Genomic DNA, 24,036 nt, shown 5'->3' with positions numbered 1-24,036 from the left:
GGAATGAAGGAAATTACTATTTATTCTTCAACATGTATACAGCATATGCTATTTTACAGCAAGTCACCACTGGCATGGTGAAATGGAAGAGAAATACTCACTTTAGTCGATGAAAGTTGGAAGGCATTGGAGAAAAACACCACAGTTAGGACTGTTAATGACTTACACATTGTTGATACAGGACTGAATTTGAAAACATGCTTTAACATTTACCGTAATAATGAAGGTGGTTAGTGCCACATTAAAATAAAAATAGTTCTATACAATATGTTCAATTTGGTCATGTGCTATTTACAGATTTTACAAAAAACACACACGAGCTTGTTACTTCAAGTCAGGCTAACAACAGGCCAGCAGAGTAACTCCATGTATACAACTGATCATTAGTGCCCTAAGTGTAGGAAATCCAATTTCTAGCTATGCAGTGCAAGTTATTTTTCCAGGTCTCATTATAAGTTTTGATCTTAAAAGGGGCGGGGGGAAGGAAAAGAAAGAAAAAGAGATTGACACATGTAAATAAGGTATTAAAACCCAACTTAAACCCTCTTTTGAATTAAAACAGATTGTGTTTGTTAAAAAGGCTTGTTTTAGATTTAAGTAGACAGAAGTAGCCCTCCCTATCCCTGCATAATGGGCAACTGGCAAAATAAGGTCTGTTACAATAAAATACAATAGACACTTAAATAAATAATCTTAAAAAAAAAAACAACCCTATGTGTGTTGAGAGTATGGAAGAACCCCAGCAGGCCGCACCTGGAACGATATTTTCTGCACGAGCAAGATTAGGCATTCCTCATACAGAAACTGGTGTAAACAAGGACAGTCAAGAACCAAGAGCGAGGGAATAGGAATAAAGGAAAACCGAGAAGAAATCCTGACCGAGGTAGCAGTACTCTCTACCCAGTGCAGAAAGTTCTGCTCATGAATAAAACCTGACTTTATGACAAATTAAGTTTGGATGATCATGCAGAAGACAAACAGTTACATGCTTTTTTAGTTTTAGACAACACACATTCATTCCCTAAAATCTGCTGCCAATTTAGTTTGATAGTGTCCGCTGGCTCAAAAAAAATTTACTTTTTTTTTTTTACATGATGAATAGATTATTGAACAGAACACTGTACATGCTTTTCATCTACAAAAAAATATTTGCATAAAATAGTGTTAGTTCTCTGTACATGTCAATGGACACTTTAACTGTGTATAAAAGAGGAATATATTGCCCCCACTGAAGTCAGAAAAAGCAAAAAACCAAAATCTAGATTATGAAACCTCCATCACCGGCAAATATGTTCATGTGAAAATTCAGCAGAAATAGACAGTTGCTCTAAACAATAAAAAAATTAAGTTAAACTTTTTCTTTGAATGTAAAACTTGTCACCATGTCAGTCAAGACCAGAACATATCACTAAAGTTAGTGTCTGTGCTGTAAAGCCAGATAACCAAGGGCATAGTAATGAACACAAACGGCCAGGAAACTCCTTCGGTGCATGCTGACAAAGAACATGGTTTGGTGGCAGGCCGCACACTATCTTTACCAGGTTCCAGGTAGTTACGGGCCACATATTTAAGTGTTTCATCCAGCAGAATGACAGGTAGTGAGATTTTCAATACCATCAGCCATTGCGTCACATTCAAAGGTGTGATCTGGAAGATAATCTGAAAGAAAAGCCAAGCATTACACCTTTTCTCCCCCTCCATCCCTTGCCTTAAGCTCCAGACAAGTTTTGGCTCTACCTCCAAGTTCAGGGATGGGTGTAAGATACATCACTTACTGGCAGCGGTTCCACATAAAGGATAAGGAAGTGGAGTGACATGGACAAGCAAATAGCGCCCACCAGCCAGATATTTTCCCACGGGGGCATCCTCATCAAGGACTGGTTTTCTGATAGACTGCAACAGAAACATGGTACATATGCATACGTAAGACACCAGCAGGAAATTCAGTAAACCAGAAGATTAGCTGGAAAGAAAAGCAGCATGGCAAGTCACAATTATCCAAGTAAGGAAGGGCAGAAAGACACCAATATATGGTTTTTTTCTATATATATATATATATATATGTTGCAACTTTAAGCTACCTCGTAAGTCTGCTTAGCAAAGCAGACTCAGTTCAGCTCACATTTGTTTTTGAAAGCTTTTGTGTGTTCTGCTCAGTCCTGATCTAGCCTACTTTTTTTACTAAGACCCCAACATCCTCTCCACGAGGGGTAAGGGAAAGACGGCCGTGGCAGCATAAGGCGGAATCCTCCCCAGCCCATTGTATGCCTGGGGACCTAATGCACCCACTTCTTCGGAGGTTCACTTAAAGACTGGCTATACAGAGCACTGAGTACGTGCACCTTCTTAATGCTTGTTCTTTAATTCTGCTCCTCTGACTCAATCAGCATTTAGGCTACGCTGTAGAAGCAGCTGAGATCCAGAGCACCAGATGTAGAGCAGTATCTTACTATGTAGGTCTATGGCAGTACACTTGTATTTGAAGTTTATTTGTTTTTAAATTAACTGACCTCTAAGCTATTTGAAGAAAAATACCCTTGACACTGTGCTATTTAGCAGTTTCCATTTATAATCTAATATTAATTGGCTAAACCCACACTCCCTTAGGGCAGGAAAAACTATTTTCCATATCTTCAGCATTCTTATTTTAGTTCTCCTTGATATCACTTTATACCAACATAGGAGGGATAATCTGATTGATTAAGCTTAGATTAGAAATAATGGAAAATATTTCAGTTGCTCATGCTTAGTAAAATACCAGAGTGAATTGGCAGACTTAAAAATATACCTTATGATAAGAGATCTCAAATGTTACCTAAGAGAGTCATTTTGTTTGCACTACCAGGATTCAGAAAGGAAATATGACTCATTCTTCATTAGTTGAGCTGTCTATACACTGAGAAACAAGCTGCATAAAAGGTAGGATTTTGGATAAGCTACGCAGAAGCTTTGCTTTCCTATCTGGATATACGAACCTGTTGAGAGCATTGCACATCTCTATGGTGACAAGTACAGAAAGAGCCATTGTCATTGGATATGGAGACTCAAAAACCCCACAGTCGACACCAAAGAAGTCTGGATTGTCCTCTTTGCACTGCAGAAAATGGCTCTAGAACAGAACAACGTGAACTCACTTCCACAGCTTGTTAACTTTTAAAATGTAGAATAGGCAATTGTGAAATAAGCAGTGAGTATTATGAAAAGAAAACTTTATGTGACTCCCATAAACACTGGTTTTAAACTTTTGCCTGCTATAGAAAAATCTCTTTTTAGTCTTTTACCTACAAGACAACAATTAGTCCTTCAAACTGTTTAGAAGCGCAGGTATCCCACCTCTGAGCTTTAGTGTTAAGACTAATCATGATCAAGTTTTACAGTAACAAGTCTGAAAACATCTCTCATAAATTTCTGTAACCTACTGTTTTTCTACAGTCATTTCAAGTAACAAGAATGAAAGCAGCATATACCCCCCCTCTCCCCCCAAAGATATTAAACTGAGCAAATACCAGCTGATAAAAGGTAACTCTTGGACCACCATCAGCAGCAATAAACCACCAAGCAGCAGCACCCACTGTGGCAGCACCAACATAACCTTAAAGAAAACAAAGTGCTTTTTTCAGTGTTTTGAACTTTATGCAAGAGAAGATCTCACTTGCCACATTTGAACTTCTACCTCAAGACCGCCAGTACCGTGAAAAAATAGACTGTAATTCATTTATCTCCTGTGCAAGAAATCTGCTCTACTAGTTGTAACTTAAATAACCATTAAATACTGTACTAATATCTGCTTAGGGAAGCTGACAGCTAGAACTTAAGGCAAACAAGAGTATCACTCGGAGTAATCAACCTGCAATTTTTCTTTTTACCTCTCAGAACCCAGTGTGTCTGTACTTACATTAACTAATGCTGAGGTTTACTTTAATATCTATGAAGTCAGTTAGGAAAATTAAGGTCACAACTTTTGGCATGAAGACAGCGTGCATTAAGTATCCAAGTAGATACTTATTCTAGCTTTACAGTACTATAGCTGTAATTTAAGGTTTAAATCTCTCTCCACTGATTTCACAAATGGCCACTCCTTTATTTTCCCCAATTGCAGCTGTGCCGGCAAACCTGTTGTGTTCTACTTGAGCACAAGAATAGCAGGTCAGATACATGACAGTTGTCATTCGCAGATTTAGAAGTAATTCTACGTATGATCTCAACAGTTAAAGCAGATGCATATTCACTAATTGCTGGTCTTGGTTCTTCAATCTCAATGCCACAACGTGCTCATCTTCCTAAGGCTGACGGTTACTGCATGGATAAGCTAAAATCTGCCATCCCAATGCTTTGAGCTAGAAGTATTTCAGCCTGGAATGAGTCAAATGGGAAGAGGCGAGTAGGTGGCTTCTTGAGAACAGAGGTCAGACTCAGCCCTAAATTCACCTGTTCCTGAAGGGCTTCTCTCTTCTAAGGACTGTACTACCATCCACTACCACACAATTTTGAAGGTCTAATCCAGTATCTCAGTATATAAAATTTCTAACGGTTTCCTAGTTGTCAAAATCAAAAGATTCAGATGGAGTGGTGAAGGTCACACTGATGTTATACAACTAGGGCTTCTGGTGCCTCCGTTGCTACCAATAGGAAGAAAATCAAAAAACCCACTCACAACTTCACTGTTCCTATCACAGCACTGCCTGCAAAGGTGCAAAACACAGTCTGAATCTCAAAACAAAATAAAGGAAGAATACCAGTTCCACAGAACATCTATTGCTAGCTTTCAATATTTCTGCATACAAGGAGATTAGACAAACTACTTTCAAGCGAATCTCAAAAAAAAAATAATCAACCTGCCTAAGTTTATTTAAGAAGAAAGCTATTGCTACTTACATCCAATAGCTAGATAACGGAAGAAGAGCCATCCACTGATCAGTGGCTCTTTAGGGTTGCGTGGTGGCTTATTCATGATATCAAGATCAGGAGGATTAAAGCCCAGAGCAGTAGCAGGGAGACCATCCGTCACAAGGTTTACCCACAGCAGTTGGACAGGAATTAGAGCTTCAGGAAAACCCAGGGCAGCAGTCAAGAAGATACTATAAAAAAACCCCACCGATTATAAGCTTATTCTTGTGCATGTAAATAAGTAATTTTAAAACTTAAGCCTAAGCCTGTAGCATCCCTTCTTTTCTCTCGTACTGAGTTATCCACTTAATATCACAAGCTGAATAATTCATGTTCTGAAAACGAAAAACATATCCAAGAGCAAACACTTCTAACCACTGGCATATGAGTTTTGAAGCATTATCTTTCTGTTAGTAACCAGGAATTGAAGAATTTCTGCTTTAGCCTTATTTTTTCCCCACTCTACTTATCTATATAGGTAACTATATGCATACATGCATAAAGGCTTGCAAGCTACTTTCTAAAAGACACTAATGCTTTTGCAGACGTAACAGCATTTTAGCTCAAATGACTAAGCTTCATTTAGCTAGATTACTGCTAGCCCCTGCAAAAACTGAATGAGCATGTAGCTTTCATGGCTCCAAGCTGGTGTGAATAAATAGAACAGAAACAGGGGCTGCAGCAAGAGCCATATGAAAGACAGCTTTAGATTTACAAGAAATAAGGCAAGATAATTGCTATGTTATATTCCACTCTGGGAGAAAGTATGCTTTGATATAAGCAACTGTTAAGGAGGTCAATATTTACATTCTGTTACCAGAAATGCATCCTGTGGCATTGGGTCACCATTCCTTCCAAAGACACAGAAGACACATTCTTCTGTAACTTGAGGTTAAACAAACATCTAAATTATATTTCTGGCTAAGTTATCTGAAACACCAGATCTTGTAATGTTTGATTAAGGTTTTTATTTTCCTATTCTAGAGAATTATTCCAATCATAGAAATAATTGTAAAGCATTTAACCACCTACTGAGCTAGAATATTATATGCAATGCAAATCTTTTGTGGTACGCTAAAATTCTCCAGTAGAGGCTAGGCTAGAAGCATGCAGACTTCCACACAATCGCAATGATCAATTAGCTAGAGAACCTATTTCTCTGGTTTTAATGAGAAATACTGGAAGTAAATAACTAATAAAGACGACTCCATCATCACTATTCTAGTGCAAAGAAAAAAAAAAAAAAAACATTTTAAACGTACCAAACAACTTCTCCAACATTGGAGGAGATCAAGTAACGGATGAACTGTTTCATGTTGTTATAAATTGCACGTCCTTCTTCCACAGCAGCTACAATGGTTGAGAAATTATCATCTGCTAAAACCATTTCAGAAGCAGTTTTAGCCACTGCAGTACCAGAACCCATAGCGATTCCAATTTCTGCTTTCTTCAATGCAGGAGCGTCATTGACACCATCACCAGTCTAAACCAAGAATTTAAAGTTGGGGGAAAAAAAAAAAAAAAAAGAAAAAGAGGTGGGCACTTACATATAGGACCAGAAAGGGTGTGGTTTTGCATCTTTAAAAAAAATCACTTCACTGCAGAACTATTCTGAGGCTTTGAGCTCAGGGAAACGTGGAAAAAAAGTGTTTTCCAGAATGAGGCATTAGTCTGACAAGGCATAATTTGGGTTTAAACGCAGTGTCTGCCTTTCAAATCGAGTAAAAGTTCAATTACTCACCATAGCTGTAATCTCATCAAAAGACTGAAGAAACTCAACAATTTTAGATTTGTGGGAAGGCTCTACACGAGCAAAGCAACGGGCGTGGTGGCAAGCATCTCTCTGGGCAGCAAGTGAGAGTTCATCAAATTCACGACCAGTAAAGGCTTTTGTAGAAACATCTTCATCTTCCACAAAGATACCGATGCGACGGCAGATCGCTACTGCTGTGCCTTTATTATCACCAGTAATCATAATAACTCTAATACCAGCTTGTTTGCACAGCTTTATAGATGAAGCTACTTCAGTTCTTGGGGGATCCAGCATACCCACACAGCCGACGAAGGTCAGGTTGGTCTGAAACAAGACAGCACCAAATTTAAGTGCAAGATCCTTTAGACTTCTCGTCTGCCATTAAGCAAAACAGTCATTATGGTTGCATGCTAAATACATCTCAGTGCAGTGACATTTGTTTCCACTCCTGTCCACAACATGCTGTAGTTATTCATTGAGCAATTAAGACACCAAGGCCTACGTTATCCTGTCATTTGGCCAGAACCAGTATATTATGCATGATATACTTGCTCTTATCCCGTTTTTTTGGGTTTTTTTTTTCTCCCCTCCTGAAAGGGTTACCTGTTTCACCACATTAAATCTTCACAGCACTTTAGCACTGACACTGAATTCAGACACCTAGAGAAGAACTGAAAGGTCACAAATCTACACGCACATTAACAAGAGGAGGTAAATGAGAATTTTTAATGCTTGTGGAATCACAATGTACATGTTACTATCTACATGATGAGCATATGGGAGGACAGTGAATTCCCAGAGCACGACCACACTCTGAAATGGGATCCTCACTTTCCAAACATATTTTGCTTCAAATGCACTCGTTTTATTAGTTAAAATGTGCTCTAGTTGTCAGCCTTGTAAATTCAACCTGCGAGCAGTCAAGTCTTTCTTTTTTGTAATCACTGCCAGGAGCTCAGCACACAAGCCAAAAACTTAATGCAACTGTTGTCATTTCCCTCCCTCTAAATTCTAGATACAGATTTCACTGGAAAATTACAGAGCAGTTAAGATGATAATCATGGACAGAGCTTTTGCAGCTGATAGTACAGAGGAAGGGAAGTGAACTTGACTGTCGGAGCCCAAAACAGCAGGTATGTTTCGTCACAGAATCCCCAAAGAGGTCTTGCAGTTGAGCAATGTCAAACTGAAAATCATTACAGCTGAAACCACAATGCAATTTTTGGAATATTTTTCTGAGTCAGTCTCTGAAAACAGTTTAAGGTGTTATAATCCTAAGGACCTTATGTACACACATAAAATACAATTTTCAGGTGGCTGTTTAACTAGTGTTTTGGGTTTTTTTACACTTTTATTCAAGCAGCAGCATGTATAACAGCCACCAAGAACACACACGAAGTGTTTTTCTTTTAAACCCCAACTAAGCTGGGGGAATGAAGTAGGAGTGACAGGTATCATAAACCACAGAATACTCCAAGTTTTATCCCTTAAGCTTCTTCAGAGAGACGTACAGTCTCTTCTTGAACTGAGTATTCCCTCCACGCATGTGGATAACTATTGTGTCTGACACCAAAAATACCCAGAAAAAAAAATTCTCAGATCTAACTTCCTCAAGGAAGAATCAAACAAAGGAGTCACAATTCTCCAGTTTGGGAGAGGGAGAAATGTTAAAAGGGTATTTTACTAAACTTACCTCATAGTTAATGAAATTTGAGGAGTCCTCAAGATTCATTTCCTCTTTTCTTGGTGGATTGTCATGGGTCGCCAGAGCCAAGCAACGCAATGTGTCTCTACCAGTTCCCCATTCTCTAATGACAGACATTATTTTCTGCTTAATTCCCGGGGTTAATGGTATTTTAGCATTTCCAACGCGCACATGCGTACATCTGTCAATTACACCTTCAGGAGCACCCTGTGGAGGGGGAAAAAAAAAGTTAGCTTAATAAAACCCTTTCCATTATAACACTTGCTCAAATTACAAAGTCCTTCCTTCATCTTCAAGCTGCAGTTAGTTGTGCCATAGTTTTGTAGTATTGTGCCACCTTTGCAGCCATTCCATAACTACACTTTCTCAAGTGGGGAACTGACCTTAACAAACATCTTACTCATGGATGTGCGGCTTGGTTTGTTCGGTGTACAATAGACAGACATAGACTTTCTGTCTCTTGAGAATTCCAGAGTGAATTCTTTCTTCATGAGTTGTTTTATCACCTAAAAAAAACCAAAACGACAAAAATGCATTTAGATAACACATGCTACAAAACTCACTCCCCAGTGAATTACAGATAAAAGAGTACTGACCGAGTTACAAGCATTTGCACGTTCAATTCTAGAAAGTCCTTTCAAGTCTGTGTCAAATACGTTCATCTTTTCAACCAGACAGGTAAGCGCCGTTTCTGTGGCTTCACCAACTTTTTCATATACTCCCTTAGCCTTTAGTTAAGCACAAAGCAAACAAAAAAAACACAGGAGTTTACTTTAAACCTGACCTGGAACCTACCAGAGACGAAAGTTCAAGTTTCACAATGGAAAAGAAAATCTTAACAAGACTTACTATACAAAACTATTTTAAAAAAAGCAACTTTGAAGAGAGATTTGTAGGCAATGTCAAGCCTTTACTCTCAAGACCGGCAGAGAAGGATGTCAGTACTTAATCACCAAGCATTTACGTCATTATGAGATGCAGCAATCTTAAGGAGGCGAGACAAAGCAAGAAAGTAGCAGTGGATTCTACACAACAGGCGATCTCCAAGTTCCAGATTACCCTTGCTGCCTGGCTTTAGTTTTCTCAGTGTTCAACAAACAAGACATTGCCGGAGTTAATACTTAAGAGGACCTAAATATTCTCCCCCTTGACTAGAAAGGGATTTACCACTGAAAGGTATTAGCATAGACAGATCAGAACGAACATTTGTCCTCATTCTCACACTCTCCTCTCTTCCAGGATATGTACTTACTTCATTGTAATCCAAAGAGGAATCATTACAGAGCGCACAGATCGTTGCAAGTTCCACAAGGCCATCATACTGGCTACATTTAATAAGTTTGTCATCTTTATGCCTTTCCAAAGGAAGAAAAGGGGAAGATTTAAGTTAGTTATTTAGTATTAGCATCTCACCTTTTTCCCTTCTTTAAATCCCTTTACTCTATTTCCATTTAGTACAATGCTTATTAGTTATGGACTTGGAACTACAGAACCAGAAGTTGTTGAGAAGAGCAGATTTGGTAAAGGCGGGTTCTGAAGTTTAGATCAAGGGGTCATGAAAGGAATGATATGATTATCAATGAAATCACTACCCGAATTACAAAACCTTATTTCCTCCAGTGAGAGTCATACAGCAGCGTAGAAGAGAAGGAAAGAACTCAGTGAAGAGGCACGTGAAAGCAGCATTAGAGTACGCACAGGACTTGCAGGGGAGTTCCAAACGGAAGAGGGATATTGTCAGATACCTTAGGAGCTTAGCTTCCTTAGTCTTACTGCATATTCTGCAGATTTACTGCCATGCATGAAATGCATGCACTGGGCAGGCATAAAATCAGATCTGGCCTCTTTGATTTCTTAAAAATCCATCTGTACTATACATGAACCTCCTAAACTTATGAAAAGCTAAGTCATTTCACAATATATAATTCATTAGAAAATAAATACTCTTTTCTAGTAGTTATGCACACTTAATGATTAATATCTGAACTCCTTAGAAAGAGGGAAGGTACATTTTCCCAGAGTAATGCACCATTTAGACATCACAAAGCAGCAGCAACTTCATTGCTTTCACATTTGGAAATAGATAGTAAATTAATTCATCTTCTGGAACATTAGCATACTTCTACAGCAAGCATAAAAGAACCAAGGCAGCGTTCAATACTGTTATTCCCCCCCCCCCCCCCCCAAATTAGCAACACAACTCCTATATAACATCTTTCGTTAAAGCCCTCAAGGAGGAGAAAAAAAGTCTGGTGGTAGAAAGACATGGATCACTACTCCCTAAGAATTCATAACATAGATTCTGACATGGACGATTATGTAAGCTTTTGTTCAGCTTCTTGTAGTACTGCAAACAAATTCCAATGTTGTATAATACAGCACGTCAACAAAATACATTTTAAAAAAAACCCACAAGCATATTTTTGAAGTTTCATTTTACATATAATTCTACAGCCATAAGCAGTGGCTTTAAACTCTGAACTCTTTAACATTCTCAGCAGCTCTGTCGCCTGCTCCATCGCAGCCAATACTTCCCCTTTTCACCTGTTCTGAACTTGAAGACAACTAGCATATCTGAATATCCGTAACTTGTAATACGAGGGGTTTTTTCGTCCCCCCTGCACGTTCCTTATCAACATTTTCTGAAGAATAGCAAGTACATATGGAGTCTAAGTTGCTGGGGTCAGTTCTGGATAAATATTTTTTTTTATTTGATTTGGGTGTCGTCCCCCCCCCTCTCCTTAGAGCTCTGGGCTTTTTGATTAGCTAAAGATGAATTCCTTGGAAGGTCAAATGCAATCTACTAGCTTTTGCCACAGTTCTCAGTAATCATTGTTAGTTTTATGTTCTCAGTTTGCAAGTAAGAATGCACATTGTGCATGCTGAGACCTGAAAAAAAAAAAAACCCACTCCAAACTGACAACCTCCTAACATCTCTGGGAAATCAGTACATAATTTTAGTTTTTCAGTAAGAAGTATGTGTAATTTTATATTCTGAATGCATCTTGAGGAAATTTATGTATCAAATACTTTGAGAGTAAGTGGAAAAAAATTATTGATTTATCGCAAAAACGCTTAGTGGTTATGAAATAGAGTAGGCTGCCCATACCGCTGTGGAAGACACCACTATCTGAAGTTAAGCACAATAAGGAAACATCTGTCAGCAATGGCTCATCTCTAGAGCAGGTCCTGCTTTGGGGCAGTGCCATGGACTGGACTGCTTCTTAAGGTCCCCAAACTTTGCTTCCAGTGACAGTTTGCAATCCAAGGTGAAGACAGTCACCTTACTTAAAATCCTCACAAAGCCATGGATTTAAGAAAAAAAAAAAAAAAGTTGTCCATAAATGCAGAAATAAATCAGCCTTAAAGGTTTGAGAATTCAGCTATTTGTTTCCTTATGCTCCAGTTACAGCCTTTCTGTGGTCATTTCCCTTTCACAGAATGTTGTTTACGTACGTGAATGCAGTGCGATTAACATGCTTGTTCACATTTCCCCAACTTCGGCAAGTAAAAATAGAACATTAACATGAATTGATGACCATCTTATTATACTCGACATCTGTCACCACACTATATTTTATTATTTTGTTTATCTAGAGCTCTTGCGAGACCAGCTAAAGCATAATAGCTGGATGCTTTACAAGATCTAGAATGTCACCTTGCCTAAGTAAATGCCGTCTCCTGAAAGCATAAGCTTTTGACAGCAATTAGCTTTGAAACAAAAGAGAATTGGGGAATTAAGAATTCCAGCTGCTGAGAACACCATGGTCTTAACTGCTATGAAAATTAAACCGAGATAATCACTACTGAGATCAGTTAAGATTGCATGGAGTCAGAGGCATGCATGGGAAACTCCACAAGGTCAAGATGTTTACAATAATTTAATCTTAATTCTACTTCATACTTGCAGAATAGAATTCTATGTAAAACTGAAGTGATAAGATTAAAAACACATGGAAGATTGGCCAAGTAAAAGGAGCTGTAACAAGCCAGTAAGAAGAGGCCCTCCTAGTAGTGGAACCCTAAAAATTCCTGAAGTTGTCAGGATGAACCACATATCCCACTAGTAGAGACCTGCAACTGATAAAGTAAACCTAACATATAATTCCTTTTCTAAGGGAGTGGGTTTAACACCAGCTCAAATACCAAAGGCTGAGACAAACACACACATCTATTCAAGTACAAATGCACCAAGTTCAATAAACTATTGAGGGCACGGGCAGGAATTTACAGTAAATTTAAGAATTTAAGAACTAACTCCAATATATTCATAAGATGCTTTAGAAAAAAAAATCCTACCTTCTCTGAGGCAGGGGAATTGGAAACATTGAGTTCACGCATTAACAGAGGCTCACCTGTTCAGATTTATGCGGGTTTTTTTTTTTAAACTAAAAAAGTAAACCTTATTTTCAAGCACTGGGATAGCTAATCTCAGTCCAGTAAAATTTCACTAAAATAAATCCTCTCAAACTGCCCTTATTTATTTTTAGATTATCAAAGGAACACTGTAATATTGGAGACTGTATTAAGTAAGTTTCATGAAGGTTTACTTCTCTAGAATTTAACTTCCTTTTACTGTTAATTACTTTCCCCCCTAGGCCTTCAGTGTACATTGTCACAGGTTGAGCTTTCATTCATTAACAATCACTATTGAATATCACACACATCACTTTTCAAGCCTAAAGTAATTGTCAATGCATAAACAGACAAATATTTAACTTCAACGGAACACTTACACTTCTCCCATGGGAGCGTATGTTGAACCCGTTACAGTAAATTCATTCAGAGAACAGCTATCTCCTTCTACTCTGTCCAGGATAAACATCTGAAACGAGAGTTCTAAGTGTTACTATCTTTGAACAATAATTAATGCAAGAGATTTAACCAGGCCTTAAGCAAGCAGGTATAAAGGCAGGTTCAGGTTGAGTAAACGAACTAGGCAAAACCAAATACAATACTCTGAACTTCGATCCCACATATGTTTGAACAGCTTTCCATACTGAAGCATAAAGTAGAGAAAACAGCACTTCTGCTTACCAGATCTCATTTGAAAATTGAATTATGGTGTAAGTATATCAGAGAGTCAAAACACACACAAACTATGCACACTTAACTGGAGCCGTGAAGACTACTCACGCATCCACTTGACAATCCTTACTATACCCAAGCTCTCCCTAGGCTTAAGTGTTTCCTTTCCTGGTTTTCCGGTTACAAGTCACTCTGCCATTCAGTACACTGGTAATTTAGAAACATTCAGAGAGCTCAACTGCCCTACTAGCACCGACTGAAACGTTATTTTCAAATAAAGATACCAATTTGAAGGATACAGTTGTATTCCATAAGACACCTGCATCTCAGTCTTTCCTTTGCTTATTTCCCTTCTAGGGTAGCTGCAGGCAGAACCAAATCTGGGAAGACGGAGATTAAAAAAAAAACCCTAGTGCCTGAAGCCATCATACTGTTATCTTGATTTGCTGGCGTGGTGGTAGAGAAGAAAATAATTTCTCACTGATAGATAGTGTATCTTAATGGAACTTCGTACCCGTTGGTTAGTATAAGCCATTTTGCCATACCAATGTCTTACTCATTGTGCTGCCTTATGTTTTAGGCCAGCATCTTCACAAAATACAGGCTAATAATTAGGTGTTCCGCAGTTGATCTGCATCAGTGCCTGGAGACCCTACAATCTTCAAAGTGATTTTAAAAATCAAAAAGCTAGACAAGCTGACAAAGTAAAAGCCTACAAAGCAGAGTAATTGCATTCTCACAGGGAGATACCACAAGAAGACATTAAAACAATCCCTCAAGTCTCCTCTAAAAGCAGTATCATGTCCAACAAACATTTTAGCATAGGGTTCCTTTGGACACTCAGGAGTTACTACTTAACATGAAAACTAAAACTACAAATGGAATTACTGTTGTAAACCAGACTTCTTAAAAAGCTAAGCAATCTCTCCGCTTAGAGTGAAACCAAGAATAAGCGCATTGTTTACAGGTATTAGGATTTTGCTATGTTTTGGAAAATCTTGCAATTAAGGTTATTCAGTAGCTGTCAGAGGTTAACTAGGAACCAAGTAAGTTATACTGCACAAGATCTAAAACATTTATCCCTCTACATATAAGGAGTAGAGCATTTTGAGCCTTTAAACAAACGCAACCTAAGTGATGAGTTAACCAGGAAGCCTACTGCTTTTGGCATCTGCATGACGAAAAAATCCCTGCAAAGACTAGGGCAGTTATGCAACTCTACTGCAAGTAACCTCCTCTGGAATACTGATGAGCAGCTGCTTTGTGTCTCTTAGGTATAAATACTACAATACTTAAGGAAGTAGAACAAGTCAACCACCAATTAGAAAGTAAAAGCCATCAATCACATGAGAATAAAGTGCTTAAGGCTTACAAACTTTTGCCAAAAAATACTGGTGTGTAGTGCTCAACATTTACACATTTGGAATTCTAACCCAGTGTAATGACTCTGAACATTTGATGTCCTAGAGTTGCTATGCCACTGAATATCTACAATTATTAAACAGAAGAACTTAAATGTTTCCTCCATAAAATTCCTACACAGAATATCAAGTATATGGGAAGCACAGAGAACTGGCAACTGAACATGCATTGCATTAAGTGACTAGCTATAAAAATCCCAAATTAATCAACACTAGAATGAATACCGGGGTGGAAGGGAGGAGGGGCCCATACCTTAGGCTTACCTAAAAATCTACCATATAATGAAGATGACCCTGGCAATGCTGGTGACAGGGTCAACTGCACCTCCAAGTTGCCAGATTAGTCATATAACATTTGACATTGAAAATACAGTGATCTACATCAGACCAGTAAGAGCTATTGAAGACAAGACAATCAAAGGTGGAGACACTCACTAGAGGAAAATACCTTAGGCTATCCAAGTTAGTGGAGCAAATCCTCTACCTTTTTTCTCATTGCTAAGTTTCTCCACCATTGTCATCTTGCTAAATTAGAGGTGAGTGTTTTACGCTTACACGCGCCCTGCTTCTACGGTGCAACTATCCTACCTTTCTGAAACGGTATAAATCATACAAAATAATTACCAGTAGACTGAATGGCTTACAGACAAGTCAATGGAAAGCTGCTTGCAAACAACTTTCTCTTCCATCAAGTATGGGTACAGTTATTTTTGGCCATGACTAAATAAGGGAAGAGATAAAAGCCTTAAACACTACACAGTGGAAAACTGAATTAAAAGTGGAAGCTTATTTTAGGAAAATAAAGCAGGATTTTGATGATATGAGAACCAAAAGACTCACAATCAGAAGAATTCAAGTAATGCTAACTATTCAAACAGAGTGGCTGAGGAGAAAAAGAAAAATAAAAGAAGCTAGTTCAACATACCCTGCAGACTGACATCTGATTTGTGGTCAGAGTACCAGTCTTGTCAGAACAAATAACTGAGGTGCAACCCAAGGTTTCCACAGAGGGAAGACTTCTAACAATAGCGTTCTTCTTGGCCATCCTCCGGGTTCCAAGAGCCAAGCAGGTGGTAATGACAGCAGGCAGACCCTCAGGAATAGCAGCAACAGCAAGAGCAACAGCAATTTTAAAGTAATAGATAGCACCTCGAATCCAGGAGCCACCGTGAACCGGATCATTGAAGTGACCAATGTTTATTATCCACACAGCAATGCAGATAAGAGAAATTACTTTAGAGAGCTGCTCTCCAAACTCATCCAGTTTCTGTTGCAGCGGGGTTCTCTCCTGTTCAGTAGCCACCATCTCATCACGAATTTTGCCAATTTCAGTATTTACTCCTGTTGCAATAACCACTCCCATAGCTTTACCAGCAGCAATATTAGTACCCTAATGTAAATAAAGAAAAGGGAAGAGAACAGTTGTAGTCAATCTATAAACAGGTTTTGGTGGTAGTTTTTTGTTTGTTTTGGGTTTTTTTTTCCAAATTTAACAAAGACCACCTTACACAAGTCCACACCGTGTTTCAGCTAGGCTACGGAAAAATGGGAAGAGGAAGAGAATGACATTCCCCCAATATCTGTAAGAGGCTACTCCAGCGTAGAATTTCTGCTTACAGAATGGGCTCAAAATGCATCAGTACTGATCTATTACAAGCAGCACAGTCAAACTCAGCTGCTGAGTGAGCAGTATGTATTTCAACTGGAATCTTACCTGTGTTCTCCCTTTCTTTTTTAATTAGGATTGTATTTTGCCAGATTTAATATTATTTACTATGAGTAACAGCTGTGTTCTGTGGGGCTCCCTGTGTGAACATACTTAACACGTAGAAAAAGCTAGCTGTTCTTTCTCAAGGAGCCTACCAACAATAAGAGAATTGTTACTTTGTTATCTGAAATGCATTCAATGCTTCCTTTAAACAAATTTGAAAAAACTGTTTCATGCCTATATAGAAAGCTAGTTCTCCATTTTAGCCACCCAATACCAAAATTCGTGTGGGCATTCCTATCAGTCTTAAGAACTATTACTTCAGAAACATAGTGTAGAAGCACTTTAAAAGTGCGTGTGCTCCAGCCTTCAAGACTTTCTTGTGAAGGAAAAAAAATAAAAATCTCCTCATATAAACTGGTTTCAACAAGCACTTTCCCTGAGGACAGCTTTTATTAGAAATTACTTCTAATTTTTAATTCGTTTAGTTTGATGTACATGGAGACATGTACATAGATGCGTATGGAGAACACAGCAAAGAAGTCATACAGCTTTTAGGTGAAGACCTGAAGTTCTGCACATTTTTGTTCATCAGCTTCAGTATTATTTTATAAAACCTTTGGAAATCTCAAAACAAGTAACTTACAGAAAAAAGCATGTTCTTCTTGTCTTGGTTTACAGCACGAGGATCAGGCACAGGGTCAGTGTGCTTAATAACAGACACAGATTCACCTAAAATAAAGATACCAGTTTTAAGGAGAGATTATACATGTACCATCTTGAGTCCTGTAGGGAATCGAAAAGTTACAATCTTCAGTCCTAAAATTTTATTTTAAGATGTCAAATTTCTTTTCTCAAATTATTTTATTTAATTGCTTAAGTGAAACAGGAAGTATTTCAGCTGACCAAAAAAACCGAATGTCTGTCTTTTAATGACAATAGGAAAGGATTAAATTAAACATTTAATATACTTAGAATGAATGAAGCATACACCACGTCTTTTACAGAACAAGAAAAGTGAGCAGCTGGTATTTAACATAGCAAGACCTACTGCACAAATGAGATTTTGTGTGCTTCTCATACAGTGACGAACACTTCTGTTCTCTGTGCACTGAAGAGGTATGTTCTCATTTAAATAATTAGATGTCACCACGGCTATACATCTGTGATGGAACAGATTACAGTTATACTGGCAGACCTTCTTTTTTTTTTTATTTATTTTTTTTTTTAAGTGTCATGCAGCCACGTGTTAGTGAACTCTTTTAGATGGAAGTCTTCAGAGAACTCTTCCATAAAGAGCTTAAATACATCAATTTCTATAAACATGTCACACAGGTATAGAAAGGTTTCTTTTCTATAAAAACAGGTGTTAATTACTACATCAGATTTCACAAGGTGGTTACTCAGTGACTGAAGCTAAGAGCACACTACTTTTTGTAAGGTCAAGAGAGCCAAAACCTCCTACTTTTAAAAGCTTTGTTAAGTAGCATCTTAGACTTCAGTCCTATTTATTAGTTAGGAGACTCAAGCATCAACTTAAAATAGGCTGAAAACAGAAAAGGTTTTCTTTAAAAAAAAGATAATTCTGCTATTTAAACAAAGACAAGGAATTATTCCCTTTATATAGGCTTATGGTGGATTTCTTCTTCTACTTAGTTCTGATAGCTTGTCAAACATGGAGTGCCTACGTTTTCTTATGCCAAACATAAGTAAGCTTGATCAGTTCTGTACTATTCAGGATCTGTACTCAGAACTTTGGGGCCTGTTTCAAGACAGATTTCAGAATCAAAAATAGGTTTCTTATGAATACTTCACTGTCTTAAAACTCCAAGGTAGTTAACATTAATTTATGCTACCAAAACAGGCAGACAGATCTTCATGTTCCAGCTGAAAGAAAACTGTTATAGCATGCTTGGTTGACTCCTAGCTTCTTTCCTATATTCAGAAGTACTGCTACTTTGTTTTGTTTTCAACAAATCTGAAAAGTACTCTAAATATAGCTCCTGCACTAGAGAGCTGGTACCAGAAAACACATGAATGTGCGTGCACAGAATTTCAGCAAATAAGGCTTTAGTGTACTGAGTCTTTAGTAACAGCAGTTTAAAAGCTGCCCGTTTTTCAAAAGTTATTCCCTTATTGTGAGAGAAAAATAGGTAACTGTTATGGAATACATTTCGTAAGATTTCTATACTTTTCATATTTGAGCAGTGACAAGACATTCGAACGTAGAAGGCTGCATAAACTAGAATAAAAAAAAAGAATCTTAACTTTATTTTAGTTTCCCCACAAGTTACTTGTGTTTGTCTCTGGGGGTGGGGGGGATGTATGACCAAAAAGCATTGCAAGTCTCAGTAAGAACGTTCATCCCACTGAAGAGAAGACGTAAAGCCAACAATGAAGCAACGCATTCAGCCACTCTAACAGTTAAGTTACTAGATCAAAAGTTTACTGCACTTGAATGCAACATAGTACTTGAACAGCTACAGGCTTGTTTCTAATGGATTACTCTAAACAAATGGTGAAAAGGCACTTTCAATTACGCACATAATTATCCAAAATTCACAGAAATTATACCTGTGAGAATTGACTGGTCTACCCTTAGAGTTGTAGATTTGATAGAAGTAATTCTTATATCAGCAGGAACCTTGTCTCCAACTACAAAGAAGTGAACAACACAAAGTTATAATTTTGTTATTTGAGAGATTTCTAACCAAGCGTACTATTACCTCTGTCAGCCAGGAAAACAATTTTCCAGTAACTGTTCAGATGACTAAGGTTACTAACAGCTTACTACTGCTTTTGTGGTTTGCAATACTCCTATTTTCTGAGTATCTAATACACTTCAGCAATTTAACCTAACCTCAGAGAAAGAAGTTGTAAATCACTGCATTGTTTTTCTCATCACATGACTACCACTTGACAGCAAAGGGAAAACATCAAGAGAAAGATATCAATTTCAGAATAAGTATTTATAAACAACCAAAACCCCTAGCTAAGGTGAATCAAGTTTCCTTTTCAGAACAACTGTCCTGGAAAGTCTTCTGGTTGGTTTCTCTATGCCCAAAGTCAGACTTCTGCTCTCCAACAATCAGAATGTTATCCACATTTATTTATTTAGAAACTAAAAGTTGTACTTTCCTTCTCTTTGGCACCAATTGTGTGAATAATATGCTTCTGCAAATCCCTCTTTTGATGTTATACTTTAAATACTGCCAGATGTTTCAGAGTTGGAAGTTAATTTCAGATCATACACTAGCTTTATTTTTCAGTAGTGCTACTGTATTAAACATACCACAATCCATACCCCAGTTAAAATTTTCCGCAAGACTCTGTTTATCTTGTCACATGTATTTCTACTTTGCAAAAGACAACAGTGGAGGAAAAAAAAAATCCAAACCAACCAAAAAATGTTCACTAGCAAGTGTCTGAACACCAAATTAACAGCACACTCCTAAAGATGGCAGAGCGTAATGAAGTCAGTTGCCAGAGCTGTGTGGCCAGTTTAGCTCCAGCATCTCTCTCATCCCAGAATTAATTCTTCCACCTTCCTACTTTCTCTTATCAAGCTTTTCCTAGTTTTTTTAAAAGAGAACTAAAGCTCCGCCATTTTGTGACTACTGCAAATAAATGGCTGCATGCAAATTAACTTGCTAAAGCATATTAATGAGAGTCACGTTTCTGACTCATGTGGGGGGGCTCTACATTCTGCAGGTCAATATTGGTAATGAATGCATATAATCAGACATTCCTCATGTAATTTAGCAGTGCAAGCATTCAACTGTCAACTTCCTTTTCATTATAAAATAATGCAAAGAAAGATGGGAGAATCCAGCTAAAGCGAGCTGATCTTCTCAGTAGATGGACTCTGTGTCCCTGCAGTAAAATTAAAACAAGCTGCAAGTCCTGCAGGAACTGCTTATGCAACTAACAGCAATAATGCACATTAACAAACAATACCATGAAAAAAGTCTGCAGTGCTGTTATAGCCTCAGAACGTACAGCCACTCGCAAAGAACTATGGAACAAAATGCTGAAGAGGAGAATTAAGCGCTACTTCAAATGTTAAGTAAACTTGCAGATGACTAAGGTCAAAGAAATCCTGTCCTGGTTAAAGTCAATGAAAGATTGCGTAGCTTTGCTTGTCTTGTGTTTAGACATGTGTTTTTGTAAGCATACATATATGAAGGGATCCAATAAGGAGCCACAAATTCCCTTTTTGCATCATTATAGCACATGAAAACTAATTTAAGCCACAATGCCCTTGAGCAGCAAGAAAAAATAGCATTAGACAAATGGTGACCCAGGCCAAAAATGGCAAAACTATTCAATACGCTCTTCTGATGTCATGAGGAGGTTTATATGCAGACATATAGTAGCAGCTGGTTTTCAGCTCTCACTGACCAACAGGCTAATACCTCAGTGCAATGCAGTGTAACGCCTGTCAATCTGCATAAACATTTTCAAAGTACTTAAAGCAGCTGGAAGACAACAGCCAACTCAAATACACTACCGCATTTGACAACACTGTTCAAGGCTTAATCATCCCATAACACGAAAAGAAGCTGTTAAAAAATTATTTTAAAATACTCGAGTAACTGGACAGAACATATGGCAAAGTTTACAAGTAGTTTTCCAACCTACTTCTTCGGAACAGCTGTAAGTTGTTCAAACTCAAACACAGCATTCACAAGATCTGAAGTACTAGGAGAGACTCCTGCTCAAGTAGACTATTGATATTTGAGCATCAGTATTTCCACAAAACTACTACTACCATTATCAATTGCCTGAATCACCAGAACTGAAGTGTTAAATTTATTATGATACTGCAGCTTTCTAAGTTTATCTCAGCCATTTAAGACAAGACACATTATTCACTCACCCTCTCTGAGAAGGCTGTAGTAAAATATTCAAGGAATTTCCAATAGGCAGGAAAGCTGTACATCAGGGTCAATTACAGAGCTATTTTAAGCATCTCTTTGCAAAATAACAGCTATGACACCAAGTCATTTATAGCCTTGAATATACTTCCATGAGCACAACTGAAACCGAATATAGATAGGAAATCATCCTATGATAGATAGGAACCCACAGGAAATTTTTAGTGAGCAGTCTAGGGCAGATCTCATCTACAAGTAGAAGGCTTTATTCCATATACTTTAACACAGGAAAGACAATGGGGGGGGTGTCGTGGTGGCTGTGGTTTTTTTTTTGTTTGTTGTTTTTTGGGTTGTTTTTTTTTTTTGGGGGGGGGGGGGTGGGTTTAAAATTCAATTACATTTCAGTCCACAGAACCAGTACTAGTAAGGCTTGAAATACAAGAAGTTAGAAGGTGAATATGTATTTGCATTGCCCAGTACAAAGCTGCTACAGTCTGGATATAGATATAATCCCACAGTTTTACATCTAAAATAACAAATCATTAACTACTGATTAAAACAACCCTTCTAACCATAAAATTGACTGCTTCTTGGAAGAGCAAGAGCAGGATTTGGTTCATATCATTACAGCTTTATTCATAGAATCCTTCTATTCATGCACAAAATACTATTTTAGAATTTTAATACTGAACTTCAGCACACAATAAAGGAGTCTATTTAAAAACAACCTGGGTCCTGTAAGGGGGTAAAAAACCCAACAAAAACCACCACCACAAACCAACCCTTTTTATTTAACTGTGCATGAATCTATACCAAAGCAGATGATTTACAGTTTCCACTCCTTGATAGAAACTGGAGCGGCATTTAATTGTAAGATGAATTTAAAGTTTATGACAATTCTTTTAAACAAGCCATATGCCTTCACTGAAAATACAGACAATTGAATATCTGAAAATACCGAGCTCTTCACCTGTCTGTAAATAACCAGCAATGTTATCTTGCCAAGGCTCCCACTGATTATACTTAGCCTTTCTTCTCCAGTTCAAAGCTCACCCCATCTTATCTTACTCCTCCCAGTGCTGTGGCAATGTTATAGGTCAATCTCCACTCCGTATGTACAGTCATTTACAAATACGTTCAGTTGTCAGTGCAATATAACTCTACTTATAACACAGCACATCAAGCAAAACGGGTGCATTTGCAGAAATAACTGCAGTTCCCCATGAAGGGGCTTCCTCATGAACAAAAGTCTCCAGAGAACAATCCAGCATACAGACTGCCCTATGCAATTTGTGAAGTTACCTTGGAAGAGGTGATTAAAGCCTCCAAAAATATACAATATATTAAGCAATGTTAGTCCAAATTTAATACTTAAATGACAGCTGGTGATTTAAGCAGCCCAGGAAGACAGGCAGAAGTGACGGGGCACATGTTCTATGAACAGCAAAGCTGGAGGGAAAATAAACTATTAAACTTGTGTGGATTTCAGTCCCTGTTATATTTTCAGGTACATCTGGGTATCAACAGAGAACGTTAGACTGCAACAGGACCGTACTTATCTTCCAAGTCTCAAATGATGTTCTAAATCTTTTAACCAAAATTGTCAGCGATGGTAGGCTCAGGAAGCAATATTAACTTTGCCCCCAAAGAGCCACTATGATATAAAAGAGTCCTCAGAAAAACCCCTACTACTTTAAACGCGTACTTTGAACATCATTATCAGCTCTGTTAACTGCCTCTGATCCCTCTGCAACTGAAGACTTGCTAACAGGAGGTTTACAGACAGCTACCTTACAGAAAGTGAAAAGACTTGCTTTGTTTTTATGTTAATATAAGTGTTACAAGAAGAATTCGTCTTGTTAGGAAAGAAAGTGATCTGTTTGGAAAAAGCCCATCTAAGTGATCACAGTAAATGGAAGTAATTTTTCCTGTAGAAGTCAGAATGGTTCTTCATATGCAACATAGACCTAGCACTTTCTTATTTATATTTATCATTAACCAAAGCTAGTGTTGACCTATATCTGCTTTCAGCAGACTGGGGCTGGAACTGGACTTTTGCAATAAAGATTATTAGTACAGCTCTAAACTATTTTGCCACTGTTGTCCAAGTTCATAACTTTTTTTTTTTTTAGGCAAGTTCTGAAGAACTGGGATACTATTTCAACATATGGTTGAACAATTCAGGAACACAAACAGTTCCTGAAATGGAATAAAAACATTCCAAAAACAACTTACAAAAAACACCAAATGGAGAGGACAAAAAAAGAGAAAAAATAATATAAAATTGTGTCGTTTCCACCCTTTTAAGCATCTTAACCTATTGAGGTTCATTGTTGAGACATTCCATGTATTTTGATTTTTAAGACTCTATGGTCTTTTTCCTGCTTTATTAGGATGCTCTAGTTTCATCAGGCTAGGGTAGAAACACTAACAAATTTGCAGATATAACTTACCACACTGTTATTAAAACACCTGATTCAAAATGCACTATGCATGGGTTCTTATCATCAAAAGGGAAAAGGAGTAAGTATTAATTCTTTTTCAAAAAAAAAAAAAAAACAAAACAAAAAACAAGAACAACGCCCACCCCATTAAGTGTTAGCAACTATTTTAACTGTTTCAACATCACATATTATTACAGGTACAGTTATTTAAAC

At 37.7% G+C, this 24,036-nt stretch overlaps 1 protein-coding gene across 2 annotated transcripts in view; it reads right to left on the bottom strand.

Annotated features, from left to right (window-relative positions):
• ATP2A2 (ATPase sarcoplasmic/endoplasmic reticulum Ca2+ transporting 2) overlaps window positions 1-24,036 on the bottom strand; it is a 49,225-nt gene that overhangs the window by 5,232 nt on the left and 19,957 nt on the right. The window contains exons 6-20 of one of the 2 annotated variants that reach the window (XM_054219183.1): window positions 19,077-19,157; window positions 17,149-17,234; window positions 15,720-16,184; window positions 13,082-13,170; window positions 9,598-9,700; window positions 8,942-9,073; window positions 8,729-8,851; window positions 8,334-8,552; window positions 6,629-6,964; window positions 6,150-6,370; window positions 4,876-5,078; window positions 3,507-3,592; window positions 2,976-3,109; window positions 1,776-1,893; window positions 1,539-1,659 (exon numbers count right to left, since the gene is read on the bottom strand). In XM_054219183.1, the coding sequence (XP_054075158.1) occupies window positions 1,539-1,659; window positions 1,776-1,893; window positions 2,976-3,109; window positions 3,507-3,592; window positions 4,876-5,078; window positions 6,150-6,370; window positions 6,629-6,964; window positions 8,334-8,552; window positions 8,729-8,851; window positions 8,942-9,073; window positions 9,598-9,700; window positions 13,082-13,170; window positions 15,720-16,184; window positions 17,149-17,234; window positions 19,077-19,157 (2,517 nt within the window). Of the gene's footprint in view, window positions 1-4; window positions 1,660-1,775; window positions 1,894-2,975; window positions 3,110-3,506; window positions 3,593-4,875; window positions 5,079-6,149; window positions 6,371-6,628; window positions 6,965-8,333; window positions 8,553-8,728; window positions 8,852-8,941; window positions 9,074-9,597; window positions 9,701-13,081; window positions 13,171-15,719; window positions 16,185-17,148; window positions 17,235-19,076; window positions 19,158-24,036 lie in introns of those variants that run through there. The other variant, XM_054219182.1, reaches the window with a different exon arrangement.

This window comes from Rissa tridactyla, chromosome 13, assembly GCF_028500815.1.
Source record: "Rissa tridactyla isolate bRisTri1 chromosome 13, bRisTri1.patW.cur.20221130, whole genome shotgun sequence".
Lineage (NCBI taxonomy): Eukaryota > Metazoa > Chordata > Aves > Charadriiformes > Laridae > Rissa > Rissa tridactyla.
Note: the sequence above shows the minus strand (reverse complement) of the source record. Positions and strands in the feature narration are given on the sequence as shown.